Below are 26,413 nucleotides of genomic sequence, written 5' to 3'. Positions count from 1 at the left end.
GGTTTTTCTTTTTTCCTTACGTATGGACGATATAATACACCTTGACTTTTTTTCGCAAGATTATATTATACACTTGGTATCTAGGCGACGACGAGAGGAGGAGAAGCCGAGAGACTTTGACTCTTGGAAGTGGTGTCCAATCGCGTGACGCTACAGTAGGTGGAACGAGAGAACAACAGAGAGGGAACAGCAGATATGATGCACGTATACGTATTTATGGAAGGCACGATCATTCTGGTACTTAAAGTTACCGTATTACGCGGTTGGGGGCTGCCACCTGTGCAAGTTGACGCGTACGCGTGTGTGCAACTGCAAAAGTTGATAGTACAATACTCGCAGTAAGTACGGTGGACGAGTGAGAGGAGACCTATAACGGTATACATGTCGTATACGCGTTGCAGTACACGCACAGCTGGAGTATACGTAATTACGTACCTATTAACAACACGCATGTAGGTACGCACCAATTGTTAATTCAGCAGTGCCATATATGGCCAAAGTACGTGTTTCTATATTTTTTGATACCATAGGCTTACGGACATGCAGAGTAGGTATAGTTTTTCTTATTTAATCATCCCAAAGACGCCTGTGAGGCCTGAAAGCTTACGAAACGTCGCGTATATGCACCTATACCATGTTTCAGTATACCAAAGTACATCATCCGCGTTTCATCCGACATTGCGAATGTTGCGAAAACTGAGTAGGTATACATATGAACCACCTTCCACAAACCCCTTGCCTTTACTGCGTGCGACCACTTTATTTATTTGTCCATAAGCACCTGAAATACATACATAATATTATAATATATTATACAAAAACAAATGTATAACCCGGAAAATGTGCTCCTCGTATCCAATTGCTCGCGTCCAACCGCATATACACGGCCTCTCTCGGTCCTCCCCAGCTTTTCCAAGTTAAAGTCATAAAGTGACATTTGCACGCGCGCGCACGTCCCATTGCGACCTGCTTATATATACATAAACCACGTAAAGTCACCCGTATATATATACTTAACATATCCGATCCAAAGGAAAGAGCGAGCGAAAGCTTTACCCATACGAGCGCCATAAAGCACGCACAAGTAGAACAGACCGCAAAAAGGGTGTGAGAAGAGGGGGGGGGGCGCTGTATGTATATATAGAGGAAAAACGCCTGCTAAACGGGATGTATGGGTTTAAATATAGACCAAGGCAGCGGGGAAGGTTATTTCGACGGAGAGAGAGAGAGAGAGGAAACACGTTTTGTTTTTTTCTTCTTCTTTTTTCGGTCTCGCTCGTGTGTATTTTATTTCTCTCTCCCCTGTTCTTGGAGCTTCTTCTTCGGGACCGGGTCACACCACGACGTATAACTGCTCGCGGTTGACTCACGGGGATGGGAATGTGGATCGGGTGATTTATGTATAAATATATACCACGTACATATATATACTGGATACGTGAGGTGGACGAGTCTCGTGCGCGAATCTTGTGGATACTTCTTATTTTTCCCCACGAAAAAACTCTCTCGGCGCGCACACGCACGTTTTTCTGGTTACGCGAGTTGTTTTTTTTTTTTTTTCCTCTCCTCAGTCTGGATGATACGTAAACACGCGAATGTTTTGCGCTTACATCGGCACGAAATTAATTGGGTACACGGTGTGCGGGGGAATGACGAGATCATCCGGAATTCGATGATCAAGAGCGCAAAGTATAATGATACACTCTGACGTGCTGTGATTTTGCGGTACAAATTGTTGCCGATCCCGAAAAGGAGTGAAAATTCCAACTCGATTGTATAGATAGCAAAAGTGACGTGTTTGCACGAAAAGTTTTGCTACACTTTGTGGTGCTGTTTTTGGAAAAATCCATAACTTCTCAAAGATAGAATCGTCGTCACCCACCTGGAAGATGAGCGTTGGTGTTTATTTTTTTCGAAAGGATTCTTCAAATGGTTGTTAAAACGAGAAAACAAGAATTCTTAAACTCGCGCCAGAGTTGAAACGGTAGAAAAACGTCCTAAAATCAGCGCAAACGAGGCACAGAAGAAAAATCTCCAATCGGTAAATAATATCTCTGCAACGAAACGAAGAAAAAAAAAAAAAAACGCTTTCGTCACGCATCCCGGCAAAATCGAACGGAAATCCGATTCTGATGTGATTCACTATTATGGTCGACTACAGTCCCATCCTCTCTCTCTCTCTCTTTCTCTTCCATTCACCACGTGTAAATGCAAAAACATATACACACACCCGCTCGCGACCCGATTACCCCGTCTCTCTGTACCCATAATATACTAGCACGTTTTGTTAGAGTTGAAAATCGAGACGACACGGCGCCAGCATATAGCTTTTAAGAACGTTACTCGCGCACGCCCACCCACCCACATGTATAATTATGTATGTGTAGGTACTGCACACACGCAAACGCAGTGTGCCATGGATTAGCGCTCAAGCACATAGGGACGGAAACTCCTATCCTCGACTTTGAGCGCGTCTAGTCGATCCGCGTGTACCACTTGAACGTGTAATTGCAGGAAACTCGTAGCATTTAGGCCGAGGCTGCTCCTCCTGCAATGACGTCCGGACCGAGTTCTCTCCGCGTTTTATAACGCATCCACGTCCGTCCGTGGATTGTATCATCAGTTGTATCGGAGTGCAATCATTATGTATTGAGTGGCGTCTCTAGAGACTTCCTCCGCCGTCGTTGGATGGATATTATGATTTTTTTTTTTTTTTTTTTTTCTCGAACCACGAGCCAGATATGCAGCTTGAATCCCTTACAGCCTCTTTTGAGCAAAGCTAGTCCGCTGATGTCATTGCCAAATACGTACCGATTGACCGATCGCACGAGATCTATCACCGGGATTCGGAAGTGTAGGTTTCTCACGCACCTTTGAGTGGAGACACATACGGGAGTCTTTCGCCTTTTGCCTAAACTACACGGTAAAAGTGTAAAAATGTACACATCATATGGTAAAAAGTTTTTTCGACAATGACGCCTACTTTTTTTAGCGGTGAGGCTACAGGAGTCCTCGATCATCGATCCCTTATTCACCGAGCCAGTCGACTCTACCCTCGGTATACATTACAGGACAAACATCCCAAAAATAATAACATAGTATGACGGCGCGAAGCTAGATTGCAAGTAGCTCTGACCAAGTTTTTACTCCAAAGTACCTGTAGAGCTATCGTGCGCTCTCTCTCTCTCTCCGTGTACACATTTATATACACATACAGTTAGAAAGAAAACGATCATTATTTCGGAGTGAACGGCGAGCCATTCGCGCACTCGTTCATGCGAGACCCACTTTGGCTGAGGGAGGGGGGAGGGGATGAAGTAAGTATCCAAGTTGCATGGTTATATCAGCAAGAAGTATTGGCCACATCGAGCGATAGCTCATCCAAAGTATGTGTATACATCAAAGTAACGTGTATCGGCCAAAGATCTGTTCTCTATACAAGTATCGGTGAGAGCGCGCTTTGTACATACAGTCGTGTAGCTTTGTTGACTCTTTCACCGCGAGAGTGTGTGCGATGCACCTCATTGTTGTTGCAGCGCGGATACAGAAATGTTTTACGATCACCAACAGCCAGTATATAAGGACTACTATATGAGTTGAGAAGAAGAGGCGCCGAGATCGATTGTTCTCCGAGAGGAAGCTGATCTCGGCAGAAGCGTGATGCATGTGCCGAGGACGAGTCTAAGATTTCCAGAGGCTGGATGGATGCTGTTCCTTCACGTGGTCCGCGCAAATATTTCATCCCGTAGGAATAAGAGAGGAGAGAAAAAATAAAAAGGATAATGACTCGTTTGCCACTCCGGTCGAAATTAATCACACCAGGGGGCTGCAGCTAAAGCTTCTCGGCGTGTTCCCACCCACTCGGATGACACCGTCAAAGTGCTGTCGCTCGCAGCCAAACTCAGTCGACAGCGCTTGTCCATGCATATATATACGTACACACCAGGTTGGGCACATAGTTTTTGTTCTTTGTACTTTGTCACGTGGGGCTTTTCGTTAGACTCGATTCGATGTGTGCGTATATATATATACAGTATACCTACGTTGATGATCCATACACGGTGTGTACCCGCATTGATGCCAGCCATCGTGTACGGCAGCGACGTACACACGCACGTACATATACAAAGGTCGGGAGAACAAAGTGTTACGGTGACTATGGCAACGCCCCTCTCTCTCTCTCTCTCTCGGCACGCCATTGGGATCTTTGGTGCATCCCTACCGTACGTACGACACTTTACGTTCGTATAGGTACTATAGGTACGCCTTTAGGGGTTCACGACCTTCCTCGCCGTGACTTTGTAAAAGTTCGGCTTGCAGTTCGATAGTTTTTTATTTATTTCTTTTTTTTCCTTTTTTTTTTTTTTTACTGCAACAAATTGCGAGTTACTTAAACTTGGGTTCTCATCTCCAAGTCCATTGATCCAGGGCCACAACTTGCATCAAAACGAAGACCTTCCTCATCATGCAGTTCACTTTCGAGATGCCCAATCTCTTCCTCTGTTGTTGTCGCCAAGACGATATTTTTCGCAAGCTCTCTTCCTCTCGCGAGCTGCTGCATTTTTATCAAGGCGGATGAAGGAGACTTCGGAGTGCATTAGGCAAACCAGGTCTCGGGGGCACCCTTGTCGCCTCCTCCTTGTTCTAGAGGCACGTAGCTCCGATCGACATGTTGATGGGATCCCGAGGATTAAGCGTAAACGTTTTTCCACCTTCGCACACTCTTTTTTTTTTTTGTAATTTCCTGCTGGGTATTTTCTTCGATTAAATTCATGCACGGCAAAAAATTCACTGCTTAATGTTTCTTGGGTGACGTATCGTTTTCAGCAACATACAACTACACACGAATCGTCAGCATGTTTCTTTGCAATCGTGGAAACACTTACCCGAAAATAGATCACAGCCGTCAGCCCCTTCGTAAAATTACATACACATCCATAGGCAACATATTAACCGCGCATCGAAGCAGAGACGTACCCCGCAAATCCGAGAGCCCTTTCGGCGCCACGTACGATATACATCAGCGAAACAAATGGCTCCAGGCGGCCTAGCCGACCTCAAATTCAATACCCACCCATTTGGGTGCTATATGTTATTGTACCTGTACCCGCGAGCTACATTGTCGTTGTCGCCATGATTTTGCGCGAAATCCAGGATACTGGAACAACAAATCCTTGAATCGATCTCTTTCCTTGGCGACTTTGATTAACGCGTCGATTGGCGGTCTTGTTTTCATAATCCGCGTCGTTGTATGGTTAAATTGTGGCCAAATTTATGAGGAATAAAATACATTTACATTTTTTATTACATTCCACTTTGATCTATTGTTAATTAGGTCTTTTTATCAAATTGTAGCTCTCCATTTTTTTCCTAGATTCCTCGTGTTATTTGTTTGGCGTAGACATGGCCGTTAGTGAGTGATGAGTGACTTGTGATTTTTTTTTTTTTTTTATTTAGGTCAACGCGCACATCTAGAACAAGAGTAAGATAAGCAGATTCTCTGATAATAGGCAACAGGTCTAATTTTAAAGAAATATGAAATTGTTATTCCATCACTGACAAGTGTTTTGTTGATTCATTGATTCACGACTGTTTCGAGGAACCCCTGTAAGCGCTTACAGGAATGTCTTATCCGGCAATCTGTGATTCTTTATGCGCTGCCACAGACTTGAGCAGTTTAATAATATGTATGTAAAAAAAAAAAAAAAAAAAATCATTCAGGTACCGATGGATTAGATAAAAATTACGATTCTTGTAATTTTAAATAATTTTTTTCATAGTTAAAATAATTTGGAACACTAATCAATAATAAATGTAATGGAGATTCAATTCTAAACGAATAAATAAAATCCAGAATAAAAATTTCAGGTATTACAATGCAAATACGTTTGAAAATAATAATTAAAATTAAATACTATAAACCTTGTATTCGAAATGAAGAAATAAACTTTTGTTAATGCTTTTTTTTCACTTCAAATACTCTTTTCAAATTAAAAATGCGTGAAAGTATGACGGGTTAACTTGTACTTCAAGCACCGTTTCGATGTATTTTAAATATTCCAAAACCTCCCAATTTTTTAAGTACATGTATTGTAGGCAATCTTGACTGGCAAATGCACAAACGTACGATGCTGCATCCATGTGGACGAACGCATTGAACGCAAGCCGAAACATCTTTGCAATCATATATGGCCTTATGAATTAACGAGACTGCATTTCTCGTTACGCTGATAAACCTTGTTTGCAAAACATCTGGTCCTGGACGAGCCGGCTCGCGTGCATTATGCTCCATTATATACCAGGCTTGGCTTTCATTCGTTACCAAAACAAGAAAGTCACTGTAACGAGCGCGCGTGTGTGTACAATAATAACCCCCTCATCATGATGACCAATTAAAGCACGGGAGGGGGGAGAAAGTGGCACAGTCCTGCCATAAACTTATTTACGAGACTGCAATCTACGCTCTCTCGCCATAATGTATAAAAAAAAAAGAAAAAAGAAAACTAAGATAAAGATAGCGCGCGTCTCTACGGTCCAAGAGCATGACCGTTTGGTCGTAGAACAGACGGCCGAGAGCTAGCGACTATAATCCATTTACATATTAACAACAGCCAAGGGACGACTCCTGCGAATCTCCAGCCAGAGAACAGTAGGTACACGCGCTCCCACCGCTGGCCTTCGGAGATAGATTATACGCTGCTCCTACTTACGTACATTTGGTAGCTCTGTAGCCGCGGATTCCACTACTTATATGGCGCGTTTTGCATTTTTTCGTTGTTTGCTTAAATATACGCTTCGGTTCATGCAACGGTATTTGTTTCGTTCGTGCATGATACGGGTGAGGAGGAGAGGAAACAAGGATTTAGATTGTACACTTTTGTTGAAATATCGTGTATTAATAGGTGTTTTTGTTGCGGCTGGCTTTTGAACACCAACTTGATTTGACTGATTGGACGACATCGTTGCGTTGAGTGGATTATATATAATATATAATTGAAAGCTGGAAACGTGTGAGCTGTGCCATTGAAGGTACAATTATTTCTGGGAAAACGTGATTTGTTTCTTTTGCCGAATCGTATATGCGAGTGTAATATATTTCTTCAAACGTATCTTTTCAATCATGTCAATCTTTTAAGGATAAAAGTACCTTTTTCCAATCCACGTCGTATGTTATCTTTCTAAGTAACGATAACACACGACTCTCGATGGAAAGATGGAAAAAAATGTACACTTTGTCATGAATGAATCTACTGAAAATAGAAATGAAATACGTAAATACAATGATGCCTGACAATCCGCAAGCGAAAGAGTTGGCAACGTATGGAAAAAAAAAAAAAAAAAAAAAAAAAATCAATGCAGCGAGTATAATACCGTACTTCGAGCGGCGATGAGCAAAACGTAGGAGTCTCCCCTCGGGAGCTGCTACGCGAATCGAATGACCGACGCGGCCGAGCGTAAGTGCCGGGTCCGTGTGTGCGCAACTATACAGAGACCGGACACACCACCATCATCGTAGTCGCATGTACATATTTGCGCGTGCTTTTTTCCCCCTTTGTTGGAAAGAACTCGGATCGATGCCACGAGTCTTTCAAAGCCAAAGGCGCGCCACAACGTCGATAAACAGATACGCGTCCCCGGCGATATTTTTTATTTAAAAAGTTGCCCCGCACTAGTATGCACAAAGAGAATAATGGACTTTGTTTGTACCTCGTTCCCCGGAGGGGGAAAAGAGCAACAAACCGGGACAGCCGCGTCTTGCCGAACTAATTGCTGGAAAGTTTTTTACTACACTCGTATTACCCCTCCCGTCTCACCAAACACCATTTGCAAAGGCGAAAGGGCCTCTGGTCCAGTTGCAACGACCACCAATGACAACTTTTCTTCAGTCACCTACAGGCATGAAATTCAATTATCTTAACAACTCCTTTTCCTGCATCCCCTTAGCTTATGTGTAAGTATATTTATACGCGTAAACTACTAACGGCATCATTAATACCGAGAAGGCATAGGACGGATGCTCCTTGCGTATGGTACACCGGAGGCAGGACTCGATCCCTCCTGGCGTAGGAACGACACTCGGGGGGGAGCCCATATACTGCCTGCAGTCTCCTCTAGTCGGCCCAAAGCTTGGGGGGGGGGGGGTCGTCGAGGGTAGGAGAGTGACGTTTAACAGCCAGCCGACGAAAATTGGGGGACAACCCCCTCGCTTCGTACCCTTTTTTTTTTCACTTCCCGGCGAGGTTTGAAGGATGGAGATTAAATCGCCGTAGACGGCAGTCGAGTGTGCCTCCCTTTTTCTTCTCCATATACAGGCTTTCGTCGCTCTCTGTACGTGGTGTGGGACTCTACCCGTTGACGTATATAGTATTGGGTAGGAAAAGCAAGCTCGTGGGGGGTGTTTCGGAGTACCTCGCACTTATACCCCAATTTCCTTGTACATTCTCTCTTTGATCGCGTCGCAAAGTCTCTTCGGCCCGATCGGCTTTAGTTTATCATATACTCTCTAAATTTTAAATAGTGATAAGTATAAGTACAACTTTTTCAAAATAATCCATATGCACTGTAAAATAGTGAACGTATACTATTTAAAGACAATTACAATATTTCAAAGTTTTACACTTGTTTGAACTTATTTGAATAGTGAATATTCAATATTTTTCAATATGTTTCACTGTTTAAATTACTTGGTAGATAAACTTATTATTGATATACATTGAAAATAACGTATATAGGTTGTTCAATTATCTTCAGTTGGATTATTGATAAATATTTAGAATTAAAATTTATATCGATTGGGTGTGAATAAACGATCCTAAATTTTCACAATTTCGCCAGTGAAAATCTTGTTCACTTTCCACTATTTCAAACTTAGAGAGTAGTTTTCCGTTCTGTTTGATTCAATAGTCACCAGGCTTGGTTGTTTCATTTACTTAATTGTAAAAAAAAAAAAAATTACAATTTTCCACAAACTTTTCCGATAAAGGTACGCAATGACGCAACTTCCAAGTCCTCTCTCGTACCGCGCGTAGGCCATCCTTATCGTGGCGTAACATCCTTGGAAAATTTAACGGCTCGTTTCCTCTCGACCGGTGTTATCTAACTGCCCTCTCCAACTCTCAATGTGCGTATCAAAATTTTCACCTCCCAATAAAACACACATAACACGCCACATCTGTCGCATGATAATTATTACGTCGGACAAAAAGTGCAAGTGTATCGCGCGTTTTATAAATCACGTCTACCGTATACAGTTCATTGACCGTACACGCGTATGCATAATACAGCCGAGGCTCGCTTACGTATCGCTGTTTATGAGGTTTTTGCGTCGGTTTTTGCAATCACTCCAACATCGTCACATGAGACATGCGTACAGATACTCTACATTTGTGCACGTATATACTCACTCGCACGCGCGTACATAATACATAAGTAGGTGTTAAGGGAATCAGAATGTAATGTATACGACAATGAAGGCAGTTTGCGAGGAGAGATATTGCGCGAAAGTCTCGACAATATACGCACTATTTATGTGATATTGATCCATGGGAGGGTGGCATCGGCGACGTAGCGCCACACCAGCTAACCGACGCGTTAGAGCAGCGCTGTACCAACATCATCGCGAAAAGCGTCGACTCGGAGGGAGTTCAAAGGTATATATATGTATAAATATACGACAACGTCGCGCGTGATAACCGGCAATTTTTCTTTGCACTCTCGCGCGCGTTTACGTTTGGGACGTATAAAGTTTTAAAGGTGCTAAAGTTGACGGGTCTACAGGGCAGCACGTGCGTTTGTGTACACGACTCTCTCGCTTTTAAGTTTCACCCCAGCGGTAATTTTTTTTTTTTTTTTTCTTCATACGCTGTACGCGGGAAATAGGAATGGTACGCTTTTACAATCGAGTTTAAGTACGAACTTCGGTTCTGGTAGAGATTGGTTTGCGAATGGCCGATCTTGGATTTTGATTGCAAGTTTTAGAGTTATTTTAATAAATGGTGTGTTTAAGGTATAAATTCGTCACTTATAAAGGGGCCATAGCAAGATAATGATTGTACCCATTGAATTTTCAGTGTGACTCGAAAAACTACTATTCGTTTTTTTTCTTCTGCTAAAAAAAAAAAAATATTCCAAGGCACATGTTTTTACTTTTACGCAAATAGATTTATAAAAGTGGATCTTACATTTTTTTCTTTTGCAAAACAAAGAGTTGCGCAGAAACAAAACAAAACGTGCATAATCAGAGTGACTTCACTCGAGTGGAATTTCATTCGAAAGAGTTTGAGCGATGCTCTTTGTTTTGACGACAGCACATGTTGTTGCATCGTTCGTGTGTCTGTAATACATTATTTTTTTTTTTTTGTTTTCTTGAATGAATACCCAATATTAATTAACTCACAGTGTGCACGTACTCGTATGTGCACATATTATGCGCGCAATATCCATATTATGTTTATAAGCTCTTTTGCCCTCGCGCGCGCACTTGAATTCATAATGCAAACATGCTCGTATGAAAGCCCACTCGAAATGATAATATACACTGCATCTTCAGACAAAAATACCCACCCTCTTTCTCGGTATCAAGGACCCTATTTCTTATTCACATAATTTGAATTCTCATAAGTTAAGATGGCAAATAAAATAAGCTTTACTTCAAAATTATTACCAACGAAAAGTTCATGCAGAATTGATTACACGCAACATGCATTTTTAAGCATATTATTCGAATCTGATGTCATATTGCACATGATTTTGTAACACACCAAAGAAATAAGATACAATTCTTCACTCGATGCTGTTGTTATTATGACTCACATTTATAGCAATGATGCAACACTCGCACAGACGTGGTAAGGTAGATCCCTGCTAGGTAGATACAATTATTTCGGAAAATTTGATACCATGCGTCGGTGCGATAGAAATCGCCTTTTACTATTAAACACAAACCAAATATTATTGTTCTATTATGTTTATTCAGCGTATTGGATAATAATGATTTTAATTATTCGACTGTTTTTCTGTTCGCAGCAAAAAAGCAAAATGGAGCAGCACTGCGAACAAACAGTCTGGGCTCCGGCACGCGGACGCCACCGCTCGAGAGGAAGAGCAAGTTTTCAGCGTTCGGTAGACTCTTCAAGCCGTGGAAGTGGAAACGGAAAAAGAAATCAGACAAATTTGAGGCCGCGTCAAGGTGTAAGTAGAAAATACGTGATTTTCTTGATGTTTACGTTATGGGTACTCACGTTTAATTTTTTTTTACGTTTTAGCTCTCGAAAGGAAAATCTCTGTTCGCGCAAACAGAGATGAGCTTGTACAAAAAGGAATATTACTGCCCGAAAGCCCCTCGTCGCCCATTTCCGAAAACAGTACGTATACTTGGCATTTTTTTTTCTCCAATCATAGATTCAGGTATAATTGTAGAGCCAGCCTCATCTTTTGTAGTCGAAAAAAAGAAAATAGATCAATTTTATTATTCTTACTGGCATCAAATAGAGTAGAAACCTTCTTTATCAGTAGTAAGCAGAGCTCTCCACAAGTTCACTTCCATATCCCGTTTAAAGCACTAGATTTCATTAGCGCGCTACGCGCGCCGAAATAAATATTTAGTATAAATTATTAAGCAACGATGCGTTCTATTTATGAACCTATTATTATTAGAAAATAACACAGAAGAATGTTATAGAGATTCAATCGTTCCATGCAAATTCATTATCTTTGGGATGTCGCTTCAGTTAGAAAATACATGAAAAAAGCACATGTATGTCAAGACGCGCGTTTTGCATGAATTAAACAATCTGTACCTTTTTTCAACAATTACAGCGTTATGTAACATTTTATATTTTTTGCCGGAACCTCCTTAAGCTGAATGTTTTCTAATATTAGAAGATTAAATAATATATTATTGGTATACATTCAATAATTTCACCATTATTAAATATTACAGATATAATTCTTTGTAAACGTAATTTTTTACATACATGTTTTGTCTTTGGAATCCAAGATAAATTGTTAGAGAGTCCCATGATCTTACCCGAGACATAGCTACATATAATTGTCCATGATTGAAGACATCTCTTCTGAGATCGATCCCTATTCTTTTAAACGTTTGTCCTTGAGATTTGTTTATAGTCATTGCGAAGGCTAATTTTACTGGGAATTGCCTTCTTTTAAAAGTAAATGGATATTCATTCTCACAGTAAAGGGTAATACGATTTAAAAATACAATATTGTTACATTTGTCTCCTGTCAAAACCTTACATTTTAATAAATGATTAGAAAAATCAATAACCAGCAGTCTTGTGCCATTACATAAGCCTTCATTGATACTTATATTTCTAATCAAAATAATAATGCAATTTTTCCTTAAACGTAATGTATAAGGAGGCAGTGATGGTGGATTTAAAGTATTGAGGTATTCTGGTAAGAGAAGATCAGTAAGCTCACCATTATTGCAGTTTTCAATACTATCAATCCCAGTATAAATATTTTCAGTAGATTTTTCTAATAAATTAGTAACTTGATCATTAATGTCATCGACATCAACATTTCTAGCAGATAAAATAGCACACTTACTCATTTCTTCGAAATTTTTTTCTTCTATAAGTTTTCCAAACACTTCTTGAACAATACACCTTTCTACTGGTAGTATACAACGATTAGGGAGTTGAATATTATCATTCAAGTCATTTAAGGTACCATTTCCTACAGCTAATAAAAACTGAGCGAATTCAAGCTCTTGCGGTAAGACCCTCATATTTGTTTTTAATTGAAATTTCGAAAAATGATGCCATAATGAACTATACTTAATAGATAAATTTAATATTTCACTTCGAGTTCCATGATTTTTAATAGGGAGAAGTTGTCTAAAGTCTCCACCTAAAAGCATAATTTTTCCCCCAAAAGGCAAATTGCTATTCATAATATGTTTTAAGGTCCGATCTACTACTTCTAAAGCATATCTCGGTGCCATTGGTGCTTCATCCCAGATAAAAACTTTGGTATCTTTCAATAATTTACCCTCTTTTGATTGTGCCTTAATATGTGACGAAGAATCCTGAAATATAGGAACTGGTAAGCCAAAAGTTTTATGAACAGTTTTTCCATTTGGTAGTAAAATTGCGGCGATTCCGGTGAAGGCCATCGAACAAATTTTAATGTTTTTTAGAATTAGTCTATTGTAAATGGTAGTGTATACAAAAGTTTTTCCAGATCCTCCTTGTCCATCTAAATAAAAACAAGTACAACCATTGTAATTTTCATCCTGGGCGGCTTTAAGTACGATATCCACTATTTCTTTTTGTTCTGCATTCAACTGGTTATATTGACGTTCATTTTCCTCAAATGAGTGTTGTGATAATATGGGACAGTTATGATATGTGTTTATTACAGATTGTTCCATTGTAGGAAAATCAACTAAGCTTCGACCTTCATTCTGTAATAACTTGTTTATTTCAGAGTAAGCCATTTGATAACTTGCTTCACGTTCGTTTGTTCGCAAAAAATCTTCAGACATTGCATGTTTATATGCCTCCCACAATTCTTCAGGGTGAATCGGTTGACAGTGTATAAGTATACGAACAAATAAAAGACGAAGTCTTTGAGGCATCATCCAAAGCGTTGCTTCTTCCATTGCTTTAATCCATTCTTCATCATCTTCTATAAGTCCGAGTGCTAAGCAAGTTGCCGAAAAAGATGGTTGTAAGATATTATTTACTGTTTTAAGATCGGTGTAACTTTTTGCAGCTTTCACATGAAGTAATAGCAGTCTTAAATGAAATAATTCTGTTTGAGTTGGGCTGACAGAAAACATGCGACCTATACAGTTAAATTGTTTTTTTCGAATATTCCAAGAAGTTATAGTAATATTATTAACTTTTGTTTTCTTATGCGTAAAATAACTTGGGATTTCTGTATAAAAATATTGTCTCGCTTCCTCACAACTTTCGTTCAATTTGAAATAATCAAGTAACATACTACTTGAAGTATTCAAGTTATCAATAACAACTGCGTCCTCAGCAGCATCTGGAATTATAACGCATTGTTCATTTGGTAAATGTATTGGCAATCTAATAATAGCATGACTTTTATCTTGCAATGTTTTACTCAATATACGATAACACGCTTCTACTGGACCAACGTAACGAGTTTCAATGAAATTATGAATTTCGTCGTGATTAATAGTATTACTTTCGTCTGTTTCTCTTATAATTACAGTAGCAGCATCATGACCTTTATAAATATACTTATATAAATATTTAACTGCTAAAATGCTAGAAACAACTTCAACATTCATATGACAGTTAAAAATTTCTAATAGTTCTGGACAATAAGGGACAACCCATTTATTATCTACTAAATGATTTCCTGGCCGTTCATAGGTTATACCAGTGTTTCTTCTACGGTAATTAGGATACCCATTTTCATCTAACGTAGTTTCATTTTGAAATTGCTTAGGAAACTTTTTGGAGCACTTATCACTCACAGTACACCAATCCCCACATGGACCATGTATCATGTTTTTCATAACTATTTCATGTAATGTAGGATTAGAAGTTTGATCAGGGATTTCAGCAGATATAAATTTATCAACTATGTCGGATGTAGTAATTTTGTAACCACGTTCTAATGTAATTAATAAATGCATGTGAGGCAAGCCTCGCTTTTGGAATTCAACAACATACACGAAACCCGCAACTTTTCCGAAATAATTTTTTTTAATAATAAGATCAAGTAAACGATCTTTTTTTAAATGAAATACTCGTCCAACGATATCTGGTCTATCAGAAACTTGTTGTCCTGGTAAGAGATTTTCTTTAATTTCACGCCAGTTTGGATTACATGTCATTGTGAGAAAAATATCTGGTTTACCTTTTCTATTAACGATTGCCATGGCATCTTGGTAACATTGTTGCATATGGCGAGGAGATCCATTAAATGAGGAAGGAAGAATTACCGTTTTACCCACGTTAGCCGATAAATCACGAGCAGACGTTTGTATATAATCATGTAAACCTTTGTACGTATCAGCCTTTAGTTGTTTTTGGTGATCTTTGCAATATTGAATTCTATCTTTTTCTATTTTAACATAATGGTCAACTACCCATTGCTGATACAATCTACGGCCCATTATAAAAGGATTGAATTCGTTAGATCTAATAGCCATTCGATATCTGGTGTAAGCCATTCGAGTTATACGTCGATGATCATTGTTTCGAATCATATTTCTGTGCCAACCTTGTGTACCATATGGATAAAATAAAGGATATATCCATGGTTCGACATTTGGATCCATAGAACTTACCAACTCTAATTGTTTTGTGTTCTTGTTCCGCACAGTAATATAAGATTCTGGAATTTCTCCATCAGCTGTTGTACTAAAGATAGCTGCAACTTCATTAACTCTTTGAGAATTGTATCTTCGTATGTCTTGACCTGGTTTCAATGAAAATAACAAGTGCAACTCAGGCTGTTGCATATCGCTATTCAACAGAAGTTGAGCATCTATTTCTTGCTTCATCATTTCATAGGATTTAGCAAAGATATTATTATTACGAATAATAGAATCTAACATAGATATAAGTTCGTAATCTAAAACAGGATTCTCAATCATCCTATAACGCACAGCTTCTTCTTGGTCAATAATAAAAAGTTGTCCGTTAGTTGGGGAGTCAGTATTAGGAGGATGCAAAGAAGTATTAATTTGATAATATATTTGGCCTTGAATTTTAAAACAATATGGTCCAGGACGTCGAGATTGGAAATTCACTAAATTAGCGTTGAAAGAAGCAAAAGATAAAGAATTATTGTAGTAACGAATACGCTCAAAAAAAAGAGTGGACTTATCACTTTCCCCTTTAAATAGTTTTAATAAATCTTGAGGAAAATCTGGTAACGGGCTTAAAGTGACAGAACCGTGACTGCAACAATCGCTAAAAGATAATCCTTTATTTGAAATTTTTTCATCTTTAAAGTGTTTTGCATTACAATGTAAGCAAAGAACATCCATGAGACCTAAATAATCTTCTGTTGCACGATTATTATCAATAACAAGCTGTCGAGCAGCTTGTCTTCGTTGACGCTGATTCTCTGCACGGCGATCTCGCCTTTCTCTTAGAAACTCTTGTTGTTGTTCTTGTGTGCGATTTGATAAATGTGGCATATTGATTTTAATATTTATAAAAGTATTGAAAACTTATCGTATTATAATGACGTATATTTAAAATTAATCCTGTAATTATTGTTTAAAATAAAAGTAAGATTTTTTGTATATTTCTCTTTAAACTGTCAATTTACCAAATGAAATGTAATTAAAGAGGAAAAAAACAAATTAATGACTAAAGATAGTAACAACAGAAGTATATTAATAAACGTAATATTTTTTGTAAAAACTTGTCATTAATTTAATTCTAATCATCAATTTAGTGCAATGAATGCTCAAAGAAAAATAGAAAATAATAAAATTCAGTTATTATGGTGATTTAGACTATGCTTATGATTTCAATTGAAGCAATGATTAGGTAACGATTATGGTAATTGTGGTTTTTAATTCAGTTGTGGTGATTTAGGTAACGATTATGGTAGTTGTGGTTTTTAATTCAGTTGAGGTTGTAATTTCAGTTATGGTTACTAATTCTGTTGTTGATATGTAAATTGTGGCTGCAATTTTAGTTTAATTTTTGAAAGTTAAAATTTGTTAGGTTGTAAATTTTGTTTAGGCTTTAAATTTTGGTCAAGTTTGGTAAATATAGTAAAAGTTTGGTAAAAGTTTGGTAAAAAATTGGTAAAAGTTAGGTAAAAGTTTCCTTAAATTGCAATGAGATTGTGAATAAAATTATGAGAAAAATGAATTCTTATATTATAAGTAGAGTATAAAATTATGAAAAAAATAAATTCTTATATTATAAGTAGAGTATAATTTTATTTGTACATAATTACATAAGTTTGTTTTGTAAATATAATATAATTATTAAAAAAAAACTTATATTGAAGCAGCTACCACGGAGTATGATGGATACCTGAAAAGGAATATTTATAATTAAAAAAATAATGCAATACACGAATATTAAAATTCATTAACATCCAAATGTGTATTTGTGTCAGTTACGGTAGCCTGAAAAGGCACATGATTTGGACATTGAGAGAGTATATTGATTATAATTTCCAACTTATAAGTGATAATATAAATCCTTTTGGTATACGAACACAAAAAAATATTATTTGCTGATGTTATCATTTTATCATTATTATACATAGTTCCCAAGATTGACGTATTTGTTTAATATCACTTGAGCCAGTCGTATGTATGATTACAATAAGACACTTAAAGCTAAGCTATCATAATTAAAAACTTGATAAGTTTCAGAACTGACAATGATAGACTACTGGTATTGGCTTACGTACAGGTTAAAACTGAGCATCTAAATCAATTTTATCATCCTCGTGGGTGTCAAGAAAGAAAATAAAGAAAACGGTCGATATTGTAAATGTCACAGTGAAAGTAAACTTATTGGATATTATTTTATGATGATTTTGCATGAAAAATAGAAAAAGGCATGAGCTTATTTCTATTATGACAGTAATATTCTACTTGAAACTATCATCATTAAAAACTTAAAAAGTTTCAAAACTGACATTGACAGACTGATTCTGCCCTGTGTATAGCTAAAACTCTAATTAAACTAAACACTAAAACTCGTCTGATATTTCAACATCCTCATGGATGTTGAGCCATCGAGTGAAGAGAAATAGTCTAAACTTCAAATCTCAGACTAAATTTGTTGTATGGTATTGAATTATATTATATTTTGTTTAAAAATTCTAGTGAAGTAAAATTTATGATTTTGAAATGATACTTTGATTTCAAAAGTATCTTGTCAATCAAGACAGCATAAATCAAGTATTTAATTTTACTTTGTTCATAAAAAAAGTAAGAACCCTTATTCTTTAGTAATGAGGCATTTGAAATTAAGCTATCATCTTACAATCGAAACAAAGAATCTCAAAAATTTTTATGATAGACTGCTTTTGTATACACACTAAATTTTATATACACATTAAATTTTATCAATATAATCATGGCTGTCAAGCTAGCAAACGAAGAAGAAAAGTAAAAAAATATGTCATGCTGTTTAATGATGACACATTTCATGAAAAATGTAATCAAATTCTTCCAGTTTGCATGATAGCATACCGATACTGCCACTCATACGTAGGTTATGTTTATTAAAATTATGTCTATTTTTACCTTTAATTTTGTTGTCTTTTGACGTCAACACGCAGTACTCGTTGTTTATGACTGCTTTTCAAGTTATCGGATTTTTCTCTTAAACTCGAGTCTGTCTACACAAACAATTAAAGTGATGCAACCCTTTTAATGCCAGCTGATACCTTCGTAGGTTTTATCTCTGAACCACTCTGTGTTTGTCTTCTGGCAGCAAGTCGCATCGAATAGGACCCGGCCTGGCAAATGCGAAACAGTTGTAGAAGGTTGTTAGTCACCCCGTACCCCCTCCAATCCTTCCTTCTTCTGTCTCTCGTAGTCAGGGCCAATATTTAAAAAACTATCCTTTTACATACGGTTAGGTTGGGTGTCTAGGTTAAGAGTGCTGCATTAAAGCTCATCGAAAGAGAGAAAAAGTTGTATTCATATCACTCACTTATACAGGCTGAAATCTGGGTCACTGCCCTTCTGATATTTTTTTTTTTCGTATTAACTGTACAATTGACATAAATGAATAAAGTAAACAATAACTTCAAAGTATAATTTTATTTAAATACAAAAGGAGCTAAGCCTGGAAGATGAAACACATAACATTTTATATTATGATGTAATTAAATTACATTTTTCATTTTTATAATCTTTCCATACATATATTATTAATATTAATGAACACGCATTAAGTTTAGTCAGTCTTCCTACTGTTTGTTATACATATTAAAAAAAACCAATGTGCTTTTAGTCTTAATGTAATTTTCTTATGATGTAATTACATTACATTTTTTATTTTTATAATCTTTCCATACATATATTATTATTATTATTAATGAACACGCATTAAGTTTAGTCAGTCTTCCTACTGTTTGTTATACATATTAATAAAAGCTAATGTGCTTTTAGTCTTAATGTAATTTTCTTAAACAAAAAATAAGTAGGAACTGAGAATTTTTAGAAAATAAGTAGAAAATTAATTAGTCGAAAAACTTAATTTATCCATGAAAATCATAAAAAACTTTAAATAAAAAAAAATGTTTTAGTTATGATATAAAAAGAGTAAAGTTATGTAAAAAAATGACTTGAACTCTTAGGATTCGCGAATCCTTCTTTTAGGAGTCCTTATTCCTTGAAGCACGTCCATTGCAGAAACATCTTCAACAGAATTATCCAGTATTACTCCTGAAGAATCTTTGCACATTATGATTATTGGGGCATCTGAAAAATATTTAAACAATGTAATATATAAAAAGAATGTCGTAAAGTGTAAATTACCATAAATTTACCTGTATCTTTTACAGTGCCAGTAACACAAACGTGGTGTCCCTTTTGAAAATTAAGAGGTGAATAGTTAGTTACGTTTACCGTTATCTTGTGAGACAGATCTGTTATCGCTCCTGATCCATACGTCGAATTGCCAAAGCGACATGGGACAGCTTCAAACGTAGTTCGAATAAAGCCTCTAATGCCTGATAACATTAAAAAATGCAAATAAAATGGTATTGAAAAAAAGTTTAATAAACAAAGGAAAATAATTTTTACCATACTTCATACAATTATGGGTATTAGTATTTTTTTTATACTTACGAATAAGAGAGCCAGTGTCTTCATCCTTGATGGTTTCAAAATTGACATCCTGAATTTCATGTGGCTCCTCCGGCACTTCTGTATTATGCATACCCAAAAATTCAATGTTTGTGTGATTCTGAATTATTAATTCAAATGGGACTAACTCTTGCGCAGAGTATGAGGACTTCGTTGCTTTGGTGTACCCACGTTCAATGTGGATGATCTGTAAATTAAAACAAAAAATTGGACGATAACTATAATAATGAGTATTTATCAAGAGTGCATATAATAAGAATTACATTTTATTTTTACCTTACAAACTGAGATGTCATCCTTGTACTTTGAAATAAGATCGTTACCCCATATTAAACATTGAATTTTTTTGCCAGTTCCATTACTGACAATGAACTTCATTAGTTTCCATTTTTTGTTCGTACCAACATCATATGGAGCTGTCACTTCGTCGATGTACCCTATAATTTCGCTGTAACAAAAATAATACAAAAACCAATAAAAAATAAAAATAAACATATTAAAAACTTTTTTTTTTAATTAACTTACGCGTTTGTGTCCTTGTCAGATATCTCAGTAAAAAGTTCGTTTGAAGAAAACGGGATCGCCATAGTTTTTCCTCAATAATAACCTGCGAAATAAAAGAAATGAAAAAATTGTAATATCACAGCTGATTTTCAGCCGTGGGTCGCCGTGGGTCGCCCGAACTCGCCCAAAAAACGCTCGTTCTTTGGTTAACTTCGGGCGATCTCGGGCTACCGCGGGCCGCCCACGGCAGCCGAATCTTGGACCCCGAACATACCTTATGTACAATTGACCGACCGACTGATGCAAGAAACAGCTGACATGCATGCACACTATTGGAACCACGTGCTCTTATCCTTAACATATATACACACGCACCCATAAAAACTCACGCATGATACAAACGCCTTCTCCTTGAACATACTTTTACACGCACCAGATTGCAACGATTAATTAACCTACTTAAGCCTTCGTCCCCAGTACGTTTTTATATTTTTTTTTTTTTTTTTACGGAAACAAAACAAATATGCTTTGACATGCATGCACGAGACTGGCACATGGCACTACCCTGCACTCTCTCTCACATCCACGCACATCACCTTACGTACACAAATTAATACTTAGGCACAAATGACAAACATTAACACGCACCAGTCAACGTACGCCTTCCCCTCGAACACATTTACGATAACCGATTATAGGTGACAGTCAAGCCTTCTTCTTAATACTGACTAACTGATCGACGAACGTTTTTCGTTTTCATGTCAAATATACCCCTTGCCCAAAATCACACAAAAATCACGTCACACCCTGCACACGATTAAAACCTACAATACCGCGTCTATTGTAAACCCACATGCTCAATTAACTCTCACGTTTTATTTTGTAAAAAATAATAAAAAACCTTACTTGTACTCGATTCTCCTGCTGAGATGTAGCGGGGCCACAGTAGTGAAGCACGTGGATGGTCGCTGTATTTATCTAATGGCACGTCTTGACGTCCATTCACTGGTACCACTCAATCGGAAATAACCGCTTTTTTTCTTCAGTATAGACAGTATGATATATGTTTAACTCAATCACCTCATGCCGCTCATTCGTGCACGTGACACCTTGTGGAGACAATTAACACTAAACCAATTATCGCGCTTTATACAAACCGCCACCATTTGACCAGATTGGCATGTTACTTACCCATCATATTATAATCAATGTTATGTATTAATTTTAGTTTTTCTTAATTTTATTTCATATAATGTAAAAATAAATGTTAGTTTTTAAGTGTCAAATACTGTAATTATTGATAATGTAAAACTGCATATCAAAGTAAATTTAAATATAAAAACTTTTTAATTTATTTTTTGTAACTAATAAAACTGAAAAAGATAAAACTATTATTTCAATTTATTTATACAATTAATTGAATAAAAAATCTGTATTAGATTGTTAGATGTGTTAAATAATATTTAAATAACAAAACTTGTATTATGTATGTAAAAATTAAAACTGAACATTGAACTAAATTAAAAAATCAAATTCAAAAATAGCGCGCTTTTGAGGTAATGACCAATCACTCGTTGACCACGTCTTAGATTCAGCCAATGCTATTGAGGCTTCACTTTCAGGCCATGAAAATTTTAAGATAGGATTTCATTTCCAGTCCTCACTCTGCTTAATATTGTATCAAATTCAATTTTATCATACACTTTTTCAAACATGACAACGAAATTATTTTACCATCAGAAATGAGCATACATATAAACAAAGGACCTAAAAAACATGTTTCCTAAGGGAAAAAAGGCTGATTTTTGTTTTAAAAATCCCCAGGTCCATCAGGCGACACGCCACTTTCCCAAAAGCCCCCGACGCCTCAGCAGCAGCAAGCTCATCACCACCACCAGCTGCAGCAACAGCTCGCCCAGCAGCTGCAGCAACAGCACCAACATCAACAATCCGGCGGTGGGGGTATGCCCGCGGCAACGCCAACATCGCAGCAACAATTATCGTTTCAGCAAACGCAACAACAATCGCAGCACCAGCAGCAGTCGCAGCAACAGCAGCCATCGTCGGCAACGCCGACACCTACCAGTGCCAACCCACCGGGTAGCAATCGAAGCTCGCCCCATCCGTCGCCCCTTTACCCGGGGATGCCCCAGCTGAATCAGAGCAACGGTAACTCTCAAGGTAAGGAGCCCGTAGTCCTTGGTTTATGCTACTTTTTTCTTTCAGGAGATTTTTCTGGTGCTCTTGTCTCGAGAGAGACCTCTTTAGGGTATCAGAGCGCGGAATTTATTTTTTAGAGTTGCGTAATTTATCTCATAGTGGGGGTATGAATCGATGATAAAGTGATACACGAAAGGGCCTCGGTTACATAAAAATAAAACCGTTTTCCCTTTATCTGGAATTTCGTAGTACACGGGCGTGAGTGTCCGTCCGACGATATCGAGCTGTTTTTACTTACGCAATACTCCTGCTAGCATCCGAATCGTTGGATAAAACTATCGTCAGAAAAATAGCCCCTACCTTATCGAGGTAGCCCTGACGCAGGCAATTCCCAAAGGTGCGAACCCACAGATAAGCGAAAATCCCTTATAAACGCAGCAGCATGTTTCTTCCTTTTTCCAGGTAAAAGCATCAGCGTGAAAATTGTTTATCCAGTCATCGCGAAAAAAAATATCCCCAATCTGAGCCTTATTATTATTGTTATTCGCATCAACCGACCGACAAACCGACGTGTAAGGAAAATTCAGCGAGGAGAGCGACAACAAAATATGCACAATTTGTAAGCAAGCTGTGCAAGTATAATACCTACTCGTTGTAATTCAGGCTCCCGGCGATTTTCGTGGTTTGGCAGAGCTATGCGGAGGTAGAATCTCCGATGACCCGATTTTACACGAGGAGGTTCATAGGTACACACCCATGAAGTAAGTACTCGTGCACGGTGAGGTGTTGCATCGTGGTGTCATGGACAGAGCGACGCATTCGCAGCGTTAATATCGAATCAATGGTCGTCGCGGCGAGGCTCTTTTGTGCACCTGTCTATCGATCTAACGACTTTCTCATCCTTTTCACTCGAAGTGGTAATTTATCGAGTGAGTCGGTGCCTTCGTTACGATCCCTCCCCTTGGATTCTCGATGCTTGCTCTCTGTCTGATTGCCACTTCGGATCGGGTTCCCGGAAACTTGACTCTTTCCTCGTGCTTGCTGGGGGGACTTTTTTTCATTTTAACGGATCAATGGATGGTTGATTTTTTTTTTAATTAAAACGTCCCGTGTGCGAGAGGAGAAAAGTTTACGCAAGCGCGAGTTTGTTTTTTTCTCAATTCAAAGCGCAATTTTTTTTTTAAATCCACCCATTCGTATGGACACAGTGAAAACATTGCACCGTTCGTTTTTGACGAAACATCGGTTACACGTCTATATACACACTTCAATAGCGTCAAAAATAGGGTAACTTTGCTCGGGATTAATTTAAAGGTTCAACAGTCGGATATCCCTCGTATTCGCGATTGATCTCCCTCTAGCTCAAACCCAATCAGATTACCAGATAAAGTCTTATCATCCTCCTCTTTGTGAAAACATTTTTTTTTAACCCCCAAGAGCGTACGAATCTTTATTATTATTATACTCCAACGCGGTAATGGGGTAAATATCGTATTTCAATAATGAAAACCACTCGAACGCGCACCCCGTCTCTCCCAACTTCTCGCTACAAGTAATCCGTTTTCCGATTATTCTCCCTCTCTTTCCTCAATCGACGACTTTGAACTTTGAACTGTACACGCCCAACGTCATCGTCGTGCCAGACGACAAGGATATCGGGTTCCCCACCCCTCTTATATATAGTACACAGGGGGGAGTCTAAACCGAAGCCGCATAAAGTCAACGCAATACACGTGATCTGGAATAGTCGTTTGGGTCCGTAAATCAAGTTCGCAGCGGATCAATGACCCTGTAATTTGTAGGTACATGTGTATACTTATATAGGACTCTTTGCTGTCGATTTGGAATCACGTTTGTGTCAAATTTTTAGTAAAAGAGGGAGTGGATATTTTTTCTTTCACTACGTGCAGCGTGAAAAATAGAGCTTTGATGAAAAAACAGTTCAGAGGAGGGAAAAAGCTCGCGGATATTATTTTTTGTTAAAGGGAAATGGAAAAGGCATGTGGACCTATAAATTTCAATTTTCTTGCACGTAGTGAAGAGGAAAGAGGAAAGAAGCTATTGTGATCTTCTTTACGCCCCGTTGGAATAATGAATATATATCGAGGCGATGCGTCGGGATTTAAAATGGCAAGTCATTTGTATAAAATATTGTTGATCATTAGGTTTGTTTGATCGACAAAGATACTCTTATTCAGCTCAGTCATGATCAATTGCATCACTCCAAACGATATAATTTAATCCGTAGTCGTAACATTTTTTTAAGATCCGCATGATATACTGCGAAATATACCCTTATATACATTTTCCAAAGATCATAATCCAAATAGTAGGTGGATCGGTACCATAAACCCACATCCTGGTGTAGTTGTATCACTGATATAAATGTACAGAGATGAGTCACTTGAGGTAACATAGCGTTACGTGACTGGCGTGTAGTACATATAGGTCTGCAGCGAATTCGCATGGGCGTGCAGCACAAACAATAACAACAATACTGTAGCGTGTAGGTATCATCATGTCTCATGCGGTACGGGTCATATACATTATGTGTCTACGTCTCGATGCTTTTACAGTAAGATGGTTGCAAAATTTTACCCGTTCAACAGAAGTAAATGTTAAACAGTTTTTACGTGTCTTTAAAAAAATGGCCCACAAACTAAATGGCTCTATCATAGACATCACTGATCTTGCTCTTGGGAAAATAAGAATGGCAGGTTAGAAAACTTGCGGAAACAAGAAACATTTAATCCTTTTTTTTTTTTTTTTTTTTTTTTTATAGGAATGACAAAAAATATTTCGAAACATCATCCTTAGAAAATAGAGCAATATAATTTTACCAAACAGACCCAACAAATCGCTCTTGTCCGAAAAAAAGGCCTGTCAATCTTTTTCCCCGAGGATACGCGCTCGTGACTCGAAAAAAATCGCGTCAAAAGGAAAAACATTCGTGTGCACCTCGCACGAGTCCAGTCACCCCAAACTCAGTGACGATTTGTCTCAATCGCTCGTACACGCGACAGGGGAATCTCTTAGTCCCCGTTCCAGAACTTGGGTATTTTCGCAAGACAGAAAAAAAATAAAAAGCCGAGTTTTCCATCGGTCTTTGGGTTTTCCCACCGCTCCCAAGATAAATTACTGCGAGCCCCTGAAAAATATCAGTCGACCTCTCGTGCACCGGCTGCTAATTGAATTCCAGCCAACAGTTAGCCCACACTCTTTTTTTCCCCTCCACACCCAAGTTCTCGAGTATTGCCCTTCTTTTTCCCGTTAGCCCAAGTTTTTTCGAGAACGGCGATTTTTTCATCATAGAACTTGGTCCCTTCCTATACTCCCTTTTCCTTGTATCCTCGTTATACCCCAGCCCCTCCTACCACTTGGTCCGACTTGGTCACCACCTTGCGGTTATTACTAGTAATATTAATATCGAAAACGTGAAATTAATGTCCGGAGGAATCGTCAGGTAATGAACGCACGTGTGTTGTTTGATATTCACGTCCGTGCACTGTATACCCACCGTATTGTCATTGACACACGCATAATTAATTGGACACCGAATCCCAGTTGCTGATCATCCCTGGCTATCGAACGTTACCGGCATAGACATGCAATCAACGAAATTAGTCGTCCACACAGCGCCGAATTACATCACACCGTAATTCGCTATTCTCGTATAACTAATTTGATCAATTTCTGCAACTCTACGCCTACGTAAAAAACTAAATCCTTGTCATTTAATTTCATCCAACTACCCGAAGCTCACCCGGTAAGCTAACCATTAAAAGCCTGCAAACAATCCTCGCAAGGGTATAACTCAAAAAGTTCCAAGATACTCGTCTATACATCCCATGAAAAAGTTCAATTAGACGCTCTCCCGCGCGTCTGGCTTGGGGTGAAGTCACGCGGGGTGGGGGCGAATTTTCGGTCACTTAAACA

The 26,413-nt window shown here is 38.0% G+C and overlaps 2 protein-coding genes across 4 annotated transcripts in view; one reads left to right on the top strand and one right to left on the bottom strand.

Moving 5' to 3' along the window:
* LOC106637783 (phosphatase and actin regulator 3) overlaps window positions 1–26,413 on the top strand; it is a 142,181-nt gene that overhangs the window by 42,266 nt on the left and 73,502 nt on the right. For all 3 annotated transcript variants that reach the window (XM_089592809.1, XM_089592808.1, XM_089592807.1), the window contains exons 3-5: window positions 11,026–11,190; window positions 11,265–11,363; window positions 22,142–22,498. In XM_089592809.1, coding sequence (XP_089448935.1) covers window positions 11,026–11,190; window positions 11,265–11,363; window positions 22,142–22,498 — 621 coding nt within the window. The remainder of the gene's footprint in view (window positions 1–11,025; window positions 11,191–11,264; window positions 11,364–22,141; window positions 22,499–26,413) is intronic.
* Window positions 19,258–21,409, bottom strand: LOC149374529 (uncharacterized). Its single transcript, XM_089592810.1, has 6 exons — window positions 21,224–21,409; window positions 20,339–20,420; window positions 20,090–20,261; window positions 19,796–20,000; window positions 19,495–19,677; window positions 19,258–19,426 (listed from the first exon to the last, which is right to left on the bottom strand). The coding sequence occupies exons 2-6, from the start codon at window positions 20,398–20,400 to the stop codon at window positions 19,299–19,301; spliced, it is 750 nt and encodes a 249-aa protein (XP_089448936.1). The 5' UTR covers window positions 20,401–20,420; window positions 21,224–21,409; the 3' UTR covers window positions 19,258–19,298.

The sequence above is a fragment of the Copidosoma floridanum genome, unplaced genomic scaffold (genome assembly GCF_036245765.1).
Source record: "Copidosoma floridanum isolate Cflo_tuat_1 unplaced genomic scaffold, Cflo_Japanese_pri ptg000019l, whole genome shotgun sequence".
In the NCBI taxonomy this organism is placed as follows: Eukaryota; Metazoa; Arthropoda; class Insecta; order Hymenoptera; family Encyrtidae; genus Copidosoma; species Copidosoma floridanum.
The sequence above is the reverse complement of the archived record's forward strand: the minus strand, read 5'-3'. Positions and strand labels throughout refer to the sequence as shown.